Source organism: Pangasianodon hypophthalmus, chromosome 14 (genome assembly GCF_027358585.1).
Source record: "Pangasianodon hypophthalmus isolate fPanHyp1 chromosome 14, fPanHyp1.pri, whole genome shotgun sequence".
Lineage (NCBI taxonomy): Eukaryota > Metazoa > Chordata > Actinopteri > Siluriformes > Pangasiidae > Pangasianodon > Pangasianodon hypophthalmus.
Window position 1 is genome coordinate 22995420 of NC_069723.1, and position 17915 is coordinate 23013334.

Here is a 17915-nt window from a genome sequence, read left to right on the forward strand (position 1 = left end):
GTTTAGTACCTTTTTGTGTAACAGTGTTGTTGTAGTAGTATTAGTACTATTTATTCACTTTTGTATATCTCTCTGTATTATTATTATTATTATTATTATTATTATTATTATTATTGTCATTGTTGATGTGGTTGTTGTTGGAGTTGTTATTGTTGTGGTTGTTGTTGATGTTGTGGTTGTTGTTGTTTTGTTGTTGTGGTTGTTGTTGCGGTTGTTGTTGTTGTTGTTGCAGTTGTTGTGGTTGTGGCTGTGGTTGTTGTTGCGGTTGTGGTTGCTGTTGTTGTTGTGGTTGTTGTTGCGGTTGGTGTTGTGGTTGTTGTTGCGGTTGTTGTTGTTGTTGTTGTTGTTGTTGTGTCGTTATCTCTTTGTTTGGTCTCATCTGCGATTTGAATCTAGTGAATCGACTCCCAACGGTCACCTCAAAGAGTCGATTTAAAGATCCGATTCTAAGAGCCGACTCTTTTGTGAAACATGGCATCATGTTGTTATTATCTCAGAGAAAACGCAAAGCGGTTGTCTGAGGTAAGCAAGTTGTTAAATTGTTTGTTACTGTATTTTACCTTTCTGTCAGTTTCTTAGAAATGTCACGTTAATTATTTATATTTCGATGAGGAAAGCATTGTGCTATATTTTAACTTTTTTGCTAGTTTTCCAACGAGTTAGCATGTTTTAGCTAGCTGTGGAGTGATAAATACGTTATACAGCAAAATAACAGTCATATGTTTAACTTTAAGTACTACAAACACTCATTTGTTCGCTCGGTGAAGTTTATTAGCTAAATGAATCAGTTGCTAATAGCGCGCTTCATACTGAATTAGCTAGCGTTAGCATGGTTGTGACTAGCACGCGCTGTGTGAACGGTGTGCGCGAGCTTCACGAAATTTAAATTTTAACGACTTTAACGACTGCGTTTGTATAAAATATAAAACACAAAATATTTAAAGAATAGACAAACATTTAAAGTCTTGTACTTTCACGTACAGTTAAAAAACATGTATTTGTCTTTATTGATAATTCTATTACTAGAACAGCATTTAAAAAAAAAAAACATTTATTAATTTTTAAGAATTTTTTGTTATAAACATATAAAACAACATGGAAATGCAAAACATTACTGTCTTTTTTTTATTGTTCTACACTGTTTTTTTTCCTTTAAAGTAGATTTGAATTTGAGTAGATTTTAATGACAGCCCTATTCAGACTGGATTTGTTTCATATGCAGTGGAAATAACTTCAGGTAATTAATTCATTAATTGATTAATCTCTGTGTGTGTGTGTGTGTGTGTGTACATACATATATATTCCATAGGAAAAGAAGTTTTGTGCTTTTTTTCAGTATAAAGACACTCCAGGAAGCAAACGGTTTTCTGTCATCTCATGCTGAAAACAAAAACTTATAAATAAAATATAATATACACAATGTTTAAAATGAAGAAAAGGAAGAGGAAAAAGGAAAGCAGAAAGCACTGTGGTAAGTGGTGGAGAAAATCTAATAATAACCAGATAATTAAGGATGACTATAGGCTGTAGGCTAAGCCACAATGTAATGGCATCATTTTGGCAAGCTAGGAGTTTGGAGCTCGGTTTGGAGCATTTAAATGTTTATTTTTTTTAGCTAGCTTTGTTGGTAGAATTCGTCTTTTGTTCAAATTGTCTTGGTAGCTTCATCCTTTAAAATAGAGTACAATATATAGCCATTAGTGAGGTCAGACACTGATGTTGGTGAGGAGGTCTGGGGTGCAGTCGGTGTTCCAGTTCATCCCAAAGGTGTTCAGTGGGGTTGAGGTCAAGCCACTCAAGTTCTTCCACTCCAACCTTAACACACCATGTCTTCGCTTTGTGCACAGGGGCATTGTCATGGGCCTCTTAGTTCCAGTGAAGGGAAACTATAATGCTACAGTGTACAAAGACATTCTAAACAATTGTGTGCTTCCAACTTTGTGGCAACAGTTTGGGGAAGAACCACATATGGATGTGATGGTCAGGTCCTCTAATGACAATCGCTAATTGGTAACTTGATCTTTTAAAGTCATATAGGTAACTCTTCCATTTAATACACACAATCACCTCAGGGATAAACATACTGAGAGAAAATAAAGATGCCAGCCAGACTCGAATAATACATTTATGATACCACAGCTGATTGCTTAAACCTTTGACTTTGTGTATTTTTGTCAAGGTTGCAAACACACTGTGCTACAATTAGAGCATAAGGACTGTGGTTATACAGTCTTCAAGGCGGTTGCGTCACAATAAGGCAGGAAAAAGATGCAGAATATTGTGCCATTCACTTCAGCGAAAGCTCTACTACTCTACTACTACACTACGCTCTACTACAAAGTCCACATGTGTAAATAATGGTACTCTATTTGGTTGACATTGCCATGTCCAAAAGTGAGTTTCACTCTTGGCGCATTGTGACGGAGGATAAATTCTTATTTCTGGTACTTCGATGGCGACCCAGCAGGTGTGTGTTTCAGTAGCTTTGGCAAACAGGAAATTTCAGCTTGAAAAATATCACCCTTTCCATTCCTCTCTGTCTGTCCTTCTACTCTGTAAGTGATGGCCCTGTTTCCTCAACAATCGCCGCTTCTCTGTGAGAAAAGGCCCAAAGTATACCAATTTTCTCTTCTGGAAATGAGATGCTTTCTTTCAGGCATGCTCAGTAATTGACAGACAGGATAGTCCTACGTTCTCTGTGTCATACGAAATAAGAATCGCTGGTCTAATTTGCCGTGTGTAGAACGAATGATCCGGGATGGTGTAGTTTAACTTCTTGAACAATCTTCGCCTGTCATCAGACGTGATCTCTCGTAAATCCCAGGCTTCAGACACGAATGATTGTGGCCATTATTTTTAGTCGCACAAGCGACACCGTGGTACACGTCTCCTTTTTTTCTTTTTTTTTTTTTTTGCATGAGGGTAGTCGAGGTTATTAGATATAACCTTTGTGATGACACGTGTCACTGAAGCAGCAAATTAACAACAAGCTAATGGCAGGAAGATCGTCTGATTCGTTCCTGTATGGATCTCTTCAAGTGTAAACCATCCTTCAATTCGCTTTTCTAGCTGTTTGTACTTCACCTTTGAATCAGTCCCTCTTTTATTCATTTATACGTCTCCTGTCACATTTCTTTGCTAATCATTTGTAATTCTGACTTATAAATAATGGAAAATGTACATTTATTTACACTAAAGCTGCCTATGCTGATTCTGCAAACTAGTACTGACACATTCTGCGTGCCATTGCGTCTGCCTTGTGTGGCTAGAGGACCAACCTCACTGACTCATCGCAAACCCTGTAACCTGTTTATGTGCTGATATTTCACCACTTTTTCCCAGAATTATTATGATTATTATTATTTTTTTTTGGGTGACATCACATATGAGGGCTCATCTTATTGTTTGTGCTTAGCAAAGATTAGTGTGAACCGGATCAGATTTGAATTTGAGTGAACTTTGAGCACCAAGACATCAAATTCAAGGTGGCCTAAACCACTCAAGCGCATGCAGCCTTCGCATCTTGTCTTGCAGTTTATTTATTATTATAGTTCAAGGCATATCTTGGGTAAGTCTCTCTGAATAGGAGTGTCTGCTAAATAACTAAAATGTAAATAGAGTGGTGAAGGCAATATGTTTTCGGGTTGTGCATCCATCCGTCTGAGATTCTCGTTACCGTGATATCTCAAGAATGAGTGGTTGAACATTCGTTTATATGCCAGTATTATTGTAACCATCAGCTGAACTGATTAGATTTTGGAATTGATCCAAACAGGTCACAACAAGGTCAAATGTCTGAAATCATTTTTCTTCTATAGCTTCCTTCCCTTATTTTAAGGGAATTTCATGCATACAGATTAGCTTCTCTGTCGACACCGTTGGCATCGAGTTCGAAACTTTTTTCGAAAATAAGCAAGTTTTTGAATTAGTGCAAAACCCTTTATGGAACTACTCAAAGTTTACAGTTGGTGATAGGGGAGTGTGTCAGGAGTACAATCCTGTGGGACCCAACAAAAAATTTGTGAGAGTTGGCAGTTTTTACTTTCATGCATGCTTTTAGATATGAAGCTTGGAAATGTTGACTGACATGGAAGTGTACTGGATGGAGTGTGGTGCTCATTCATTTATTCATCTTCAGTAACTTCTTTATCCTGGTCAGGGTCGCTGTGGTTGAACCTCGGACCTTCCTCTGTACACATTTCATGCACCTTTCACACATTCGTAGGTTAGTGCATGTGGACACCATCCTAAAATCAAACCACAGGCGTTCAGCAGGACACTGAGATGGCCGTTCCAAAGCATTTACAGAAGAAAAATAACCTTAGGACCCAGAATATGCAATTTATGCAGTCATTTGTACACTAAAGTAATGTTTTGGTGCTGTGCCCAATTGACAGATGTTCAAGTATATTTCACCTCATTACAAAACAAACAAATAACTAATTTTATTTATTTATCTGCTCTGAGTAATTAACATGAATTGTTTCCAATTTGGCTGTGACATAGGGGTCAGAGAGACAGAGAGAGAGACACACACACACGCACACATAGAGGGAGAGGGAAATAGACAAAGAGAAAGATGGAGAGACAGAAAAAAGAGAGAGGCACACAGAAAAAGATAGAGAGAAAGAAAAAGGTACACATGCACAGAGAGATATAGAAACAGAGAGAGAGAGATACACAAACAGTAAAAGAGGGAGAGAGAAAAAGACAGAGATGCAGAGAGAGGAAAAAAGATAAAGACTTGCAGAAAGAGACAGAAAAAAGATGGAGAGATATGGAGAGAAACACAGAGAGAGAGAGAGAGAGAGAGAGAGAGATGAACACACAGATGCCGAGACAGACAGACAGACAGAGAGCGAGCTGATGTTAATTAACCCCAGTTTAATTGCTAGCTGTTAAACTCCAGTTGTAAAGAAGCCGACTGGTGTAAAATTCACAATACAGGTTCAGTCTGTTCATTTAAAACACTGATTAATCACATGAACTTATTTTAAAAAAAAAAAAAAAAAGTTAGACTAATTCCCAGTTTTTTCTAGTGTTTAAAAACTCTCTGATGATGGATGGATTACAAAGCAACATACTTTTATGGTTTCATAATATTTCCTATATACATATGTTTTTGTAATTCTGCACCTGACTGTACATCTACATATATTTTATCTACATAACTGTACATCCATCTATCTATTTATCTATCTATCTATCTATATATATATATATATATATATATATATATATATATATATATATATATATATATATATATATGTAAATAATTACTCTCATTTTAAGTCACTGTCGTGACTCGTGTGGTTTCCTCTGTGTAGAGCAGTTATGTCTCCTCTTTGTTTAATAAAATCATACATTTATACTGCTTGAGATTTTCTTGCTTAAGCCTTTGACCATAAACATCTATAAGTGTGCGTAATGAAATAGTTTAGAAACGTGCATTGTTCTAATCGCTGTGCAAGCACTGCCTCGGAGGGACTGCAAGTCACATCTCGCTAAGATCCAATTTGTGTTACACTCGCCAATTACTTTCACGCTCGGCTCGCTCCCGATGCCAGCTGAAAGAACAGATTAGCAGCTACACGTCTGCACGCCGGAGCCTCTAATTAAAAACACAAACCGGGGAAAAATGAACATCTGGTGACACGGCACATGAGGTTCAAACCAAAAACCGGAATAATATTCAGTATTATCTTTTAATCGTCAAACACTCTGATCCTACGCTTTTCTAAAGTTATGTAATTGCAACAACCGAACTGATACGCCTCTCTATATTTACGTGTCAGTTATTTGTATAGAAGCTTGCTAGAGGCTGCACGATACCACTGTTTCTTTTTCCAATACCAATACCGATACGGAAACCTTGCGTATCAGCTAATATCGAAACCTAAGGCTCAATGATTAATTGATTTTGAATCAAAATAGCAATTTGTAAAAGTGCGGTTCATACACCACATTAGGTGCGATTCACCCGATAAGTGTGCAACCCCTTGAATAACAAAACACGAAAGTAGACTGGCAATGTCTAGCTTCAATTCAATTCAATTTTATTTGTGTAGGACTTTTAACAATGGACATTGTCACAAAGCAGTTTACAGAAATATATAAATTGAGCATATAAATTTTAATTGTATGAATTTATCCCTAATGAGCAAGCCAGAGGTGATGGTGGCAAGGAAAAACTCCCTGAGATGATATGAGGAAGTAACCTTGAGAGGAACCCGACTCAAAAGGCTTGACTCCTCAAACGTGATGCGTAGCCTAACTGACCTTTGAGAGGACGAGTTGCTGCAGTCACATGGAGGAAACAAGCGCTAGTTAGCAGCAAAGATCGCAAAGGCTAGCAATAGTGAGCCTGGTCTGGCAAGTGAATGCAAATCTAACAAAACAAGTGAAGCCGACCGTATAGACAAACGAAATTGCACATCAAACATCTGAAAATATTTTGGTTTCAGGAAGACAGACACCCTTCAGCAGCAGGTGATCTACAAAACATGCCAAAAAACAGTGCAAACCTCTCGTGGTAACTCCACACTCATGGTAACTCCAAGTGTGTGCAGTTCCAATCTTTTCCATGTGTTAGAGGATTGAATTGAATTTGTTTTTTTTCCCTCTGAATTCCTCCATTTTGTCCCCGCCCCCCAACCTGTTACCGAGCCTGGCTATTGGATCAGAGCCATTCTACTTCTTTTGAGTGCTTATAGTGCTGTGTAATTGTTGATAAAATAGAATGCAGATTTGCAAAAGAAACTGTAACACAGAATTTGTGTCATTAGCCAGTAGCACAGCTGCTTTGTCTGTACTGATATCTGAAGGAGCATTCCTTCATATGCAAATGTAATTTTAGCAAAGTGTGCATCTAGGAACAGCAAAAGTACTAAATCACAGCTAATGTAATACTATATCGCACCAAATGCTTGTAATTGATTGTCATTATCTTTGTCACACCTAATTTACAAAAGCGCTTGGGGATATGACCAAAAACATTATATCACAATTCTCAAAGGCATTTCTGCAATACACGATATGTATCATGATGTAGTGTTGCATTAAAAAAAAATTTAGTATGACAGTTGTTTCTTATTTCTTAAATGTACACATTTTAATTGTTTATATTTTAAAATAAGCCGCTTCTAGTCAATTTGTAATTATTAAAAGAAAATAATAAAGATACCACAATATACGTTCAGGTCCGTAAGCGTTTGCACAGTGACACAATTTTTGTAATTTTGCCTCTGTATGCCACCACACTGGATTTGAAATGAAGCAATCAAGATGTAATTATAGTGTAGACTTTCAGCTTTAATTCAAGGGATTTAACAAAAATATTCCATTAACCCTTTAGGAATTAAAGCCATTTTTACAGAGTCCCTCTGTTTTCTCAGGCTCAAAAGTAAGTGGACAAACTAACATAATTATAAATATAAGGATTATTTTTAATACTTGCAATTCAGATACTTGCAAATCCTTTGCAGTCAATGACTGCCTGAGGTCTGGAACCCATGGACATCACCAGATGCTGAGTTTCCTCCCATGAGATACTTTGCGAGGCCTTTACTGCAACTGCCTTCAGTTGCTACTTGTTGAATTCTTGGATCTGATTGATCAGAAAGTGTGCATTATTTTCATATTTTCACGACATTAATTCTGGCTCTAACATGAACAATAGGTTTATATTAATGCACTCGCTCTAATACATTATTGTTTCTGCAGTAACGGCTTGTGCACAGGGACCTGTAAAGTAAAACCTATAATCTTTAATGTGGTGAAGTTTTGTGTTGGAAGACATTTATTGGAGGAGTCTGAGGCGCAAGCGATTTGTAAAAGTCGGTGATTTGCGAAGTGTATCAGCTCAGGAAAATCTTCAGGACAGAGGAGTTTATGCTTTCCAGTTTCTCTGTAAAATTCTATTTATTGAGAGTGAGAGAGAGAGAGAGAGAGAGATGAGGGGGGAAAAAAGGGGGCTGGTGAGAGAATGGCTGTTTATCTTGGTTATAACGTAGGTGAGAACAGGAACCAACTTGTCTCTCGGATTTCCACAACATTCAATCTAACTATAAACCATTAAAACGCATGACGTGTCATTCATTAATAAATTGCACATTGTAATCTTTGGCCTAAGTGGAATAACGCACGACAGACCATGCTGTTACATCAGGTTTCATCTTCATAGCATGTATCCTTTGAGTTATTAAGGGAAAAGTGTTTGAAAAAGGGGGTGTGGCACATCGAGAAGTGCGCTCAGACCAGATTTAATGGCTGCCATTTTGTGACAAGTGAAAGTTGACTCAAAAATTTTTTTGGTTTTTGTACTTATACTTGTATTATCAAATGGTGAAAATAAATAAATAAATAAAAAATCAGCAAAATCCATGACTGTGTGGTTTCACCCCATGGTTGATTTGAGGTGGAATTACCCTTTTTTGTGGGAATTTCTTTTTTTAACCTTCACAAAGCTATCATATTACCTTATATTACCTAAATGTATGAAATTTTACCATCACAAGTGTATTATACTTCCCAAAAGTTTTTAGAACTAAGTTTACAAGAGTAGCCAACTTGAATAAAAAAGATCATTTATTCACAATCTCTACTGTTGAATAAGGTTTATTCACTGCGTCCTGCGTTGTGGTCAGACATGGCCATCGAGCAGCGAGGCAGTTATGTTTGTGATTCATGCAGTGGACATGTAACTTTAATTACCTTTGACATTTAAATACAATAAAAAGCCAGTACTTTTTGTACTTTAACTCAAGTAGAAATGTGAATAGAAGACTATTTACCCGAGCAGCAGATGCATCTCTGCTTTCATTCTAGTACAGGATTTTTGTACAGGATAACTTTTTTTTTTTTTTTAGAAGAGGATAATAATTATGTACGTGTTTGTTTTCCTCAGTCTGTATTAATGCATCTAGCTAACTAACAGCACATTGGAGATTTGACTTGCCTGATAGGCTAGGTAATAAATTTATTATTTGTCCGTCCTTGCTCCAAACGGAACATCACATGCTGTATTTAAGATTTGATAATGCCACAAATGCACAGTCCATGCTAAATATTAATTCAAAACCAGTGGACAGGGCAAAACAAGAGAGACACGGCACACACTGGCTCCTCTTTTGCTTGGTTGACTCGCTCTCTATCATCCTAATGAAGATGGATTCATTTAATCTGTTTCCTGACAGAGGCCTAGCCATCCCTTCAGTTGTGTCATCCTCTCTTCCTCTAGCGCTTCTCTGTCCTGTGAGCTTTCGCGGATCTCTCGCTCTCTCTGGGTCCGCTGAGGGCCGGGCCATGACCGTGCACATGGCTCGAGCTAGAGTGAAAAGGGCAAGGAATTTGTCACCTCCGTCAAAGAGGGGCCCCGGCACAGAAAACGATATCATTAATCTCCTGACGTTTCGATATCGTATTAACCTTTCTAGTGGAAATCCTGGCGGCTCATTAGTCTGGTAAAGGGAGATGGGAGCGTAGTAATCAATAGAACAAGCTTTCAACAGGATCGTGAGTTATGCCGCAGCACTCACATATGCTCACCCTGCAGCTGATATGATAAGAGAGTGCCTTAACTAATTACGGCCACGTGACAAGGACGGAGAGCTATTCGACTCGATGCTGCGTCCAGCACTTCATCACGAGTGACGAGAGCTGAGCAGAGCAGTGGCTAAAGATCATGAGACCCGAGCTGTTCAAATTTAAACAATGAATTTTTTGGATTACATACCAATGAAGTCACAACTTTGAGTTATAACTCCCACACAGGGACATATTGAAGATAAGACATATTCAAGAGCCGCATATCACGATCCACCATACTGTCACACTCCTACCACCTGTGTCCCTATAGCTAGACCCTAACTCCTTAAAAGCAACAGTAGTATGCAGTGCTGGAGGATTTACCAAAGCAAAAATGTACAAATTGCATGTTTGCTGTGTATTCTTTTAGCAAGCTTAGTACTGTGTGTGTGTTTTTCTTTGGCACCTCCTGATCAAAGCCTTAAGAAAACGCATCAAGGCTCTTGACAATGCTACATTTAGTAAATAAAAGCTTCGTGGTTCATGCTTGTTCATGTGTGCACCTCAAAGAGACAAAACGACTAAAGTGAAATGGCGAATGTGAGTGTGGGAGTCTAAAGAGGGTGTGAGAGGAGGAAAGAGAAACGCTCCAGCCTGTTAAAGGCTTTGCCATTCGCTCACCCGTATCCTAACCTCTCATCCATCATCGCGCTTCATTTCCGAACCGCTCTGTTCAGCGGGTCATTTGACTATGAAAACATGCCAATTTAGTCCTATTATGTGCTCATGGTCAGCTTCAAACTGTTTAGACTTGCTCCATCATTGCTGTGCTTTAGCTCAATAATTGCTGGTGTCAAGGTCTTTCAGAGCGGGATTGTAACAAAAACGCAGCGGCTAAAGTCTTGATTGTGTGTTTACACTACGAGTACCCTTTTAGCGGTATGCGGAATGGCAAATGACGAGGTCGAAAAGGCGGTCATGAACCTGCTCAGTGACGTTCATAGTTCCTCCTACAGTTTCAGTTAATGCTTCTTTAATGCGATTATACCAGGAAAGATTTCTTTTCTGAAAAGACTGTATCCATGAGCAAAGTAAATAAAATATTTAACTTTGAGTGAAGTTCAGTGCCAATAAGTAGCAATTGTGATCTAACAATCAGCCAGGATCCAAATTTCACAAGCATCAATCACCTAAACTGCAAAATTACATAACGTACGCAGTGAATGTTCTGTGTATAACTTTCGTTGGTGTTGAATATCCTATCATGCACAGTTTCATGAAGCTGGTTCCCAAATTTTGTTTTGGGACTCGAACCATACGGCCATCCACTCAATCTTATTGCATCTTGCACCCTAAAGATCATTTTGGTTTGTTCCTCAAAGGGAAATCTCTTTAAAAAAAGGAGGGTTAGGACCTCTTTGGAAATTTTTCTAAGAATAGAGATTTCTAAGAATTTTATACCTGTAGCCCGTGAGGATTCCTCATTTTGCAATAAATCTTATGTAACAAATTCAACAGGGGGTAAAAAGACCTAATAAACTTGGTAGAATTTGTTCTACAAGGAACTTATCCTCTTGCAATTTGCTAGTTACTCTACACAGTAAAGATGCCGTTATAATAAGCTCCACTCTTCTGGAAAGGCTTTCCTCTAGATTTTGGGGCGTGGCTGTGGGGATTTGTGTTCATTCAGCTACAAGAGCATTAGTGAGATCAGGCACTGATGTTGGGTGAGGACGCTTGGTGCACAGGGGCATTGTCATGCTGGAACAAGTTTGGGCCTCTTAGTTCCTGTGAAGGGAAATCATAATTCATAAATCTTAATTCTACAATTGTGTGATTCCAACTTTGTGGCAACAGTTTAGAGAAGAACCACATATGGGTGTGATGGTCAGGTGTTCACATACTTTTGGCCATATAGGGTATTATGCAAAGCTGTTATGGTATATCGACATGGAATGCCAACTCTCAGTCTTTCAAGCTGAAAGATAATCGTCTTAGTAAGGTGTTAATTTCCCTGAAGATAGAATAGATCTACATCGTCAGCATTTGTTGACAGCTACTCTGTCCTTTTATTCCTTACACACCACCCAGACATGATAAACTTACTGTCAATCTGTGCTGATTTGGCTCATTATAATGCGCCACTTCTGGCACAGGTTTCCTTTCATAAATCTGACTAAGCATCTCCCTGATGATGGGGACTTGCAGAGAGATGGGACTTTCTAATATAATTGATGAAAAATAATTAGAAAGATGAAAAATTGTCTGTAACTTACGAGCAAGGATAGCTTACGTCAACCGGGATGGTGAACAGGGATGGCAGTGGCAGTGCTCATCGGCTAATGAGGCCACGAACAGCACTAAAGGAAGATGGACCGGAGTGACTGCTGTAATAGCCGTAATGACTTCAGACTTATTAAAATGATTGCAGTGTGGTCCAGGTCTTAAAAAGTCCTAAGTACTCTAAGGTCCGTTCGATAAATTAACGAGATTAGGATGTAGTCATCTGAACTGATGGTTTATTTTCTCTGAAAGTTATCTTTGTTCAGCATTTTCTATGGTACTGTACGTACAATATTTACAGTAAATTCCCCCGAAGAATAAAGTGGACCTCTTGAAGCCTACGGTTCATATCTTACCCACCCTGTCAGGTCTGGATATGAGATAAGCATATCTGGTTGCCTGTTGCTCCTTATTTGGTCCTCAGATCTGCTTGACTTCATCTAAGCATGGATTCTACAAGGTTCGTAAATGATTGTGTTCCACTGTTACACTTTCCTGCTGTGAACAGCGCTCTCCATCTCATCTGAAACATGCTTGATAGGACAGAGATTCAGGGACTGAGCAGGTCACTGAAGCAATGAAAACTTGCTATCTTGGCATAGTGCAATGTGGTGATGAGTATATTGATCCTCGCTGCTGTTTACATGCAGGTAAAGAGTATGTAATTTTGTTGCATAAAAAAGTGTTGTGCTGTAAGTCACATTAGTAATTCAGTAGAACATAGCATAATAATCTTAAAAGCTTAATTATGTTAAAATTTTTTTATTTATCATCAGCTCAGCTTTGTCTTATAGCTTTTTTTTTTAAATAGAGAAAATTTGATAAAAAAAATAATAATAATAATCTCGATAGAAGTACCCAAATTCTTTCCTCCAGTCAAAGTGCAATTACTTATCTAAATAAATACTCTGGTAAAAGCAGTCCAGATTTAACTTAACTCATTCAGTTTAAAGTAGAAAAGTAAAAACTCTTAAAGTAGAAAAGAAGAAAGTTACTGATGATAAGCCCTTTTTACCGAGGAATGTGAGAACACCGCTAAGGCCAAAACTAGCTGAGCGCAGGTAGCTAGCTCTCGCAGTACAAACTGCTTTGATGAACACAGTGTACGTAGTGACAGATAGACAGGATTTTTCCATTTCAGTGCATTGCTAGTAAGAACTTAAACAATTATTACAATTTGTATACATACATATACACATTACTTACTAGTACTGTTTAAGTTGCAGCACCTGTTAGAGTGGAAAAGAAAATACAGTATGTGGAGTTTAGTGAATGAAATCTGTAGGAGGTTCGGGGTGAACAGTAGTGTGCGAGATGGATGGTTCTAGCGTCTCCTTTGGGAGAAAACTGACATCATGCAGCTGGTTCTCTTAATTACCTCCCAGTCAAGCTACAAATCTCATCAAAACTGCACTGGTGAGGAAACAGGGAGAGAAATTTTACAGCAAAGCTAATTAGGTGGCGATTTTATTTCTTCAAGTTGTAATACTTGTGTTGCACATCTTGTTACAAGTCCATAAAGGAGAAAGTAATCATGCGAACAGTGCGATAAGTGCTATCAGTAATATTTTTCTCTAACACTCAATCACATTATTTCTCCGCACTCATTCCTGATGCAGCCTCCCTCTGTGTTTCAGATGGATCAAAGTACTTTTCCATCACTTGGCCTGATTTCAGCACATGGACTCTAACTGTGCATTATGGCTGCCGCAGGTAGCACCAGGTATGTGCTAATAGCCGTATTATTATGAACGCATTCTGATTTCCATATCCGAGACATCACAGGGACGGTCTGAGAGTGTGTCGCTGAGATTTAATCACCTGCTAGTCGTAGTGAAGCTCATACACAACTTGGCTCATTAAAATGATGGATGGAGGCAGAGGGGGATGGTTCGCTCCTGCTCCAAATTTGTTCTCGTTTAGAAGGGTGCTTATTAGGGGAACACCTGGGGCAAAACAGTCTTGTTTTAGGCAAAACCGCGGTGGCGGCATCGCCTGGGGGGACGCGCAGGAAACCAGGGTGCCCAGCTGACATTTCAGTGCTTCTGACAAGTGTTGAGTTCTGAAATGTGGGAATTTGGGGGTCATTAGTTTTTAAATATTAGATCTCATTTAATCTGTCACAGCAGTGCTGGCTCAGTGAATTGTGTATTCTTACTGTAGGCTTCCACAAGATATGATACAAGTCTGATTCTAAAGGCAACGATTCGATATTTGACGATATCGCTGAATCTGCTGCTATTCTATTTCGATTCTTAAGGCAATGCAGGAAAAAAAAATCTTTCAAATCCTATAACTCCACCCATTTAACCATTAAAGTCATGCTCTTGCCAAATTTTGACACGGTACCTAATGCTCCTTTAATTTGTATTTAGTTAGTCAGCACTAGAAGCTACATATAGCTACTACCGTTCCTCATTGGAACTTGCTAGTGGTGAACGTAGAGTTAAACATTTAGAGTTGTATTTAAACATTTTAAATACAAAACATTTTAAACACTAATTTTAAATACAAGCTGCCAGCTGAGATCTGAAAGGCTCCATAAAACAGCTAAGACAATCCATTTATCCAGAATTTTTCCGTTATTCACCCATACTTAATTATTATTGATGGTGATTTTTTTATTTTTTTTTTTTATTTATTTTTTTTTTTTAACCCCATCAGCAGTCTTATTTTAAAGGCTTGTAATTTCACCAAGGCGCAAATGGATTTCATATTAACATAGGACAATGGCCATATCGTTGTTTATAGGTGTAATGGCTTTTCATCAAACGAGTGATATAAATGTCAATAAGTTTAATGTAATCAGCCTGACTGCGATCACGCCGGGACTGTGATGAATAGCTTTATCATGTTGCGTGACCTTGAGTCGTGTACGCTGATCCCATTGAGCAGTCCTGAAACACAACACGTTTAACAGCCATACGCTGTCGATCACTTCTTATTTTTAAACCGTAGAACGTCCTTCATCTATTCGAAGCGATCACTGCTTGAAGGGGATAAAGAACATTGCAGTGCCGTGATTATCAGGATTCCTCTCTTGGTTTGTTTCTTGCAGTAATTTCTTGTGGTGATCAAGCATTGGTGAGTGCAAAAGTTTTTACACTCTTACTTAAAGTCGATGACTCCAAAATGAGAGTTTTATAGCCGTTACGTCATTAGAGCAAGTAGCAGAAATGGCCAAAATGATATAAATATTAATAGTGAAACAATCAAAAGAATTTGTTGTTTGCTTTGGATGTTTTTTTGCTATTTATTTATTAAATAATTTTTTCCTCATCTTTTTTTTTTTTCCCCTCTCTGTCTCTTCTCCCATGTCTGAATTATGGTTTTCACTGTTGGAAACACTCTCCCTAAACACATTTTTCTCTTTTTTTTTTTTTTTTTTTTCCCCTTCCTAAAAGATCTTTTTTTTTTTTTTTTTTAATCCCTTTCTCCAGCTCTATGACAGGTAAGCATGGTTATGTTTTGTTAGATGAGATTTTATGATTCCCACTGACTGAAAGTTTAGACCCATTTTACGTAAAGTATAGAATACGCCATATTGTGCTGTTACAGGAAATTAATCAGTGATGAGGTGGAGTGATGAGGCACGGTTACTGTTACCATCCAAAATTTGTTTGTTTCGATCACACTTTTTTTTTTTATATGTTTATAGTTACGTTTAATGTTGTGGAATGTCCAGAAATGTTAGTTCCTGTTCTCACTTATGTTATAGCAGCTATAAACAGTTGTTCCCCTTTCTTTTTCTCTCCCTTGAAGTTAATAAGACAAAATAAACACAGCTTATCATGTTACCACAAAGCGTAAACTCCTCTGTGCTGACAAGTGCTGACACTGGAGACTCCTTCCATAAATTCTAAATAAACATCTCATTTATGGCATTTGGCAGACGCCCTTATCCAGAGCGACTTACAATAGTGCTTTGAAGTCTATCAAAAATACATTCTGATATTGGCTCGGTAGGTCACAAACTAGGAATACCATCAGTCCAAAAACTCTGTTGGGGAGGTTTTTTTTTTTTTTTTTTTTTTTTTTGTTTGTGAAAGTGCTAATTTAAGTATTTTATGAAGAGGTAAGTCTTTAGCCGTCGTTTGAAGACTGCCAGTGACTCAGCTTTCGGACATCTAGGGGAAGTTCATTCCACCACCTTGGTGCCAGAACAGAGAAGAGTCTCGATGCATGCCTTCCTTGTACCCTGAGAGATGGAGGGACCAGTCGAGCAGTGCTAGAGGATCGGAGGGAGCGTGGTGGCGCTCCTTACAGAAAACTTTTTTGGAGTGTCCGTCGTACATGTCCCTGTGTAATTTATTACTATAGAAACAATAACGTATTGCATTATTGAATGCATTAAAATAAATCTGTGATCTGCAGCTGCACTACTGTCAGAGCTGCTGTTATAGAAAGTTAATTAAATTATTTAGATTTCAGAATTCATCAGCGCATGAAAGTAACATGTAAATAACAACAAAACACAAATCACTTCAATTATCTTTGTTTATTGTTTTTTTTCTTAGTTTTTTTTCTGATGCTTTTTGTACTTTAAGAAACAAAAAAAAGTTGCAGATGCCCTCTGAGTAAACACGTAGCATCCTCTCTCGTCTTCGAAAGTGACTGACGCCTCGGCACAACGCCACGGCCCTGAGCTAGCCAGTCCTTCCAGATTCCCGTTTCCTCATTTCAAGTGTCGGTAAGTGCATAATGTAGTAAATGAGTGTGCTGATGGAACGATGCGCAAATGAAACGTTTCTGAGAATCAGGCAGCGAGAGAGAGAGAGAGAGATGCAGGCTCGTGTTTCCGTTCGTTCACCTCCATATTTGTAAACAGCTTTTCCTCTCTTTCAACTACGTCAGGGTTAACGAGGCCTTTTGTCATACAGTACCTGTTCTTTTCACGTAGGACAAAAAGGTTAATCGATAACATGGTTCAAAATAAAGTTTAGTGATTGTGCTTTTAAAACCAAAGGCAAACAAATAACAACAAACATTGACAGACAACAAAATAACAGTGCATTACAACAAAAAAAAAAAAGAAAGAAAAAGAAACACATCTTCAATGTGGCACTTTTCTTGGAACTGTTTAAATGATATGACAATTTTACAACCAGGATGGATGTGATGCAAACAATTCAGAATAATAATAAAACTTTGAAATTATCCCAGTAAGCTGAGGAAGACAAACTTTAACGTACCACACATATTATAAAAGACATGTATGCATGTTTATTTACAGGTAAGTCCATCCCTTTCTGCTTGAAGCTAATAATAGTTATTAACAGTAATGCCTGGCATCGAGGACTTGCTGAGCAAAGTCACACTCGACGCGTGGAGTAAATCCACATCACATTAAACCAAAATCGTTTTCACCCCCTCAGACGCACCATTATTGTGGGTTTTTTTTTTTTGTTTGTTTGTTTTTGTTTTTTTTTTCTTTTTTTTTTGTGAAATGACCTTTAAACGCACAATAAAAGAGTTAAACCGTTGGTCAGTTTTCAAGATTGGTAGTTATGAAAGGAAAGGCGTGGTTGAGATGGTTAAAATTGAAGATGGTTGCTAAAATAGCGACGTGTCCATTCCGACTTCAGCTTTCTGCCATCTGAGGAAAGAAGAGAGGGGAAAAAACACCAATCAGTTCATTTTCTCCCTAGTTTTATTTCTGTAAACAGTAGTGACCCATATATACTTTAAAATTATCTGGTCAAGTTAAAACGGATCATATTTACTGATCGATATTTTCTGTATCGTTTGATTTCCTACTGAACAGCACATTTATGGTGTCCTTTAAATCCAGTTTTTGTTAAGTATGCAGGAAAATTATCAAAAGCCAAACCAAATGCTGTTTAACAAACCACTCCAACATTAGCCCTATTCAGACAGGATTAGTTTCGCTTTGTGGTGTCTGTCCATTGTTTTCTATGCAACCAGGTCATTCTGTCATACATGGGCACATGATCATGTTTGTTTCTAGAAAACTAAATGTTGCCTGATACACAAACTGGCTTTATACCTGTAGCTGACATTATAAAGTTCGAGCTAAACAGCTAACGAGATCACGGTGTTCTGATTTACTCAATTTTACTCTCCTCCCAACGGGCTTCCAGTGT

At 38.0% G+C, this 17915-nt stretch overlaps 1 protein-coding gene and 1 long non-coding RNA gene across 8 annotated transcripts in view; one reads left to right on the top strand and one right to left on the bottom strand.

Annotated features, from left to right (window-relative positions):
- The first annotated feature begins 415 nt into the window (after positions 1-415).
- On the top strand, positions 416-15608 carry LOC113539177 (uncharacterized). Its single transcript, XR_008303617.1, has 5 exons — positions 416-522; positions 1162-1237; positions 1337-1471; positions 13449-13534; positions 14770-15608. It is a non-coding gene; the product is annotated as an uncharacterized LOC113539177 (long non-coding RNA).
- Positions 15609-17221: 1613 nt separating this feature from the next.
- Positions 17222-17915, bottom strand: part of robo1 (roundabout, axon guidance receptor, homolog 1 (Drosophila)) — a 291196-nt gene continuing 290502 nt past the window's right edge. For all 7 annotated transcript variants that reach the window (XM_053239792.1, XM_053239793.1, XM_053239791.1 and 4 more), the window contains one exon: positions 17222-17407. In XM_053239792.1, coding sequence (XP_053095767.1) covers positions 17393-17407 — 15 coding nt within the window. In that variant the 3' untranslated portion in view covers positions 17222-17392. The remainder of the gene's footprint in view (positions 17408-17915) is intronic.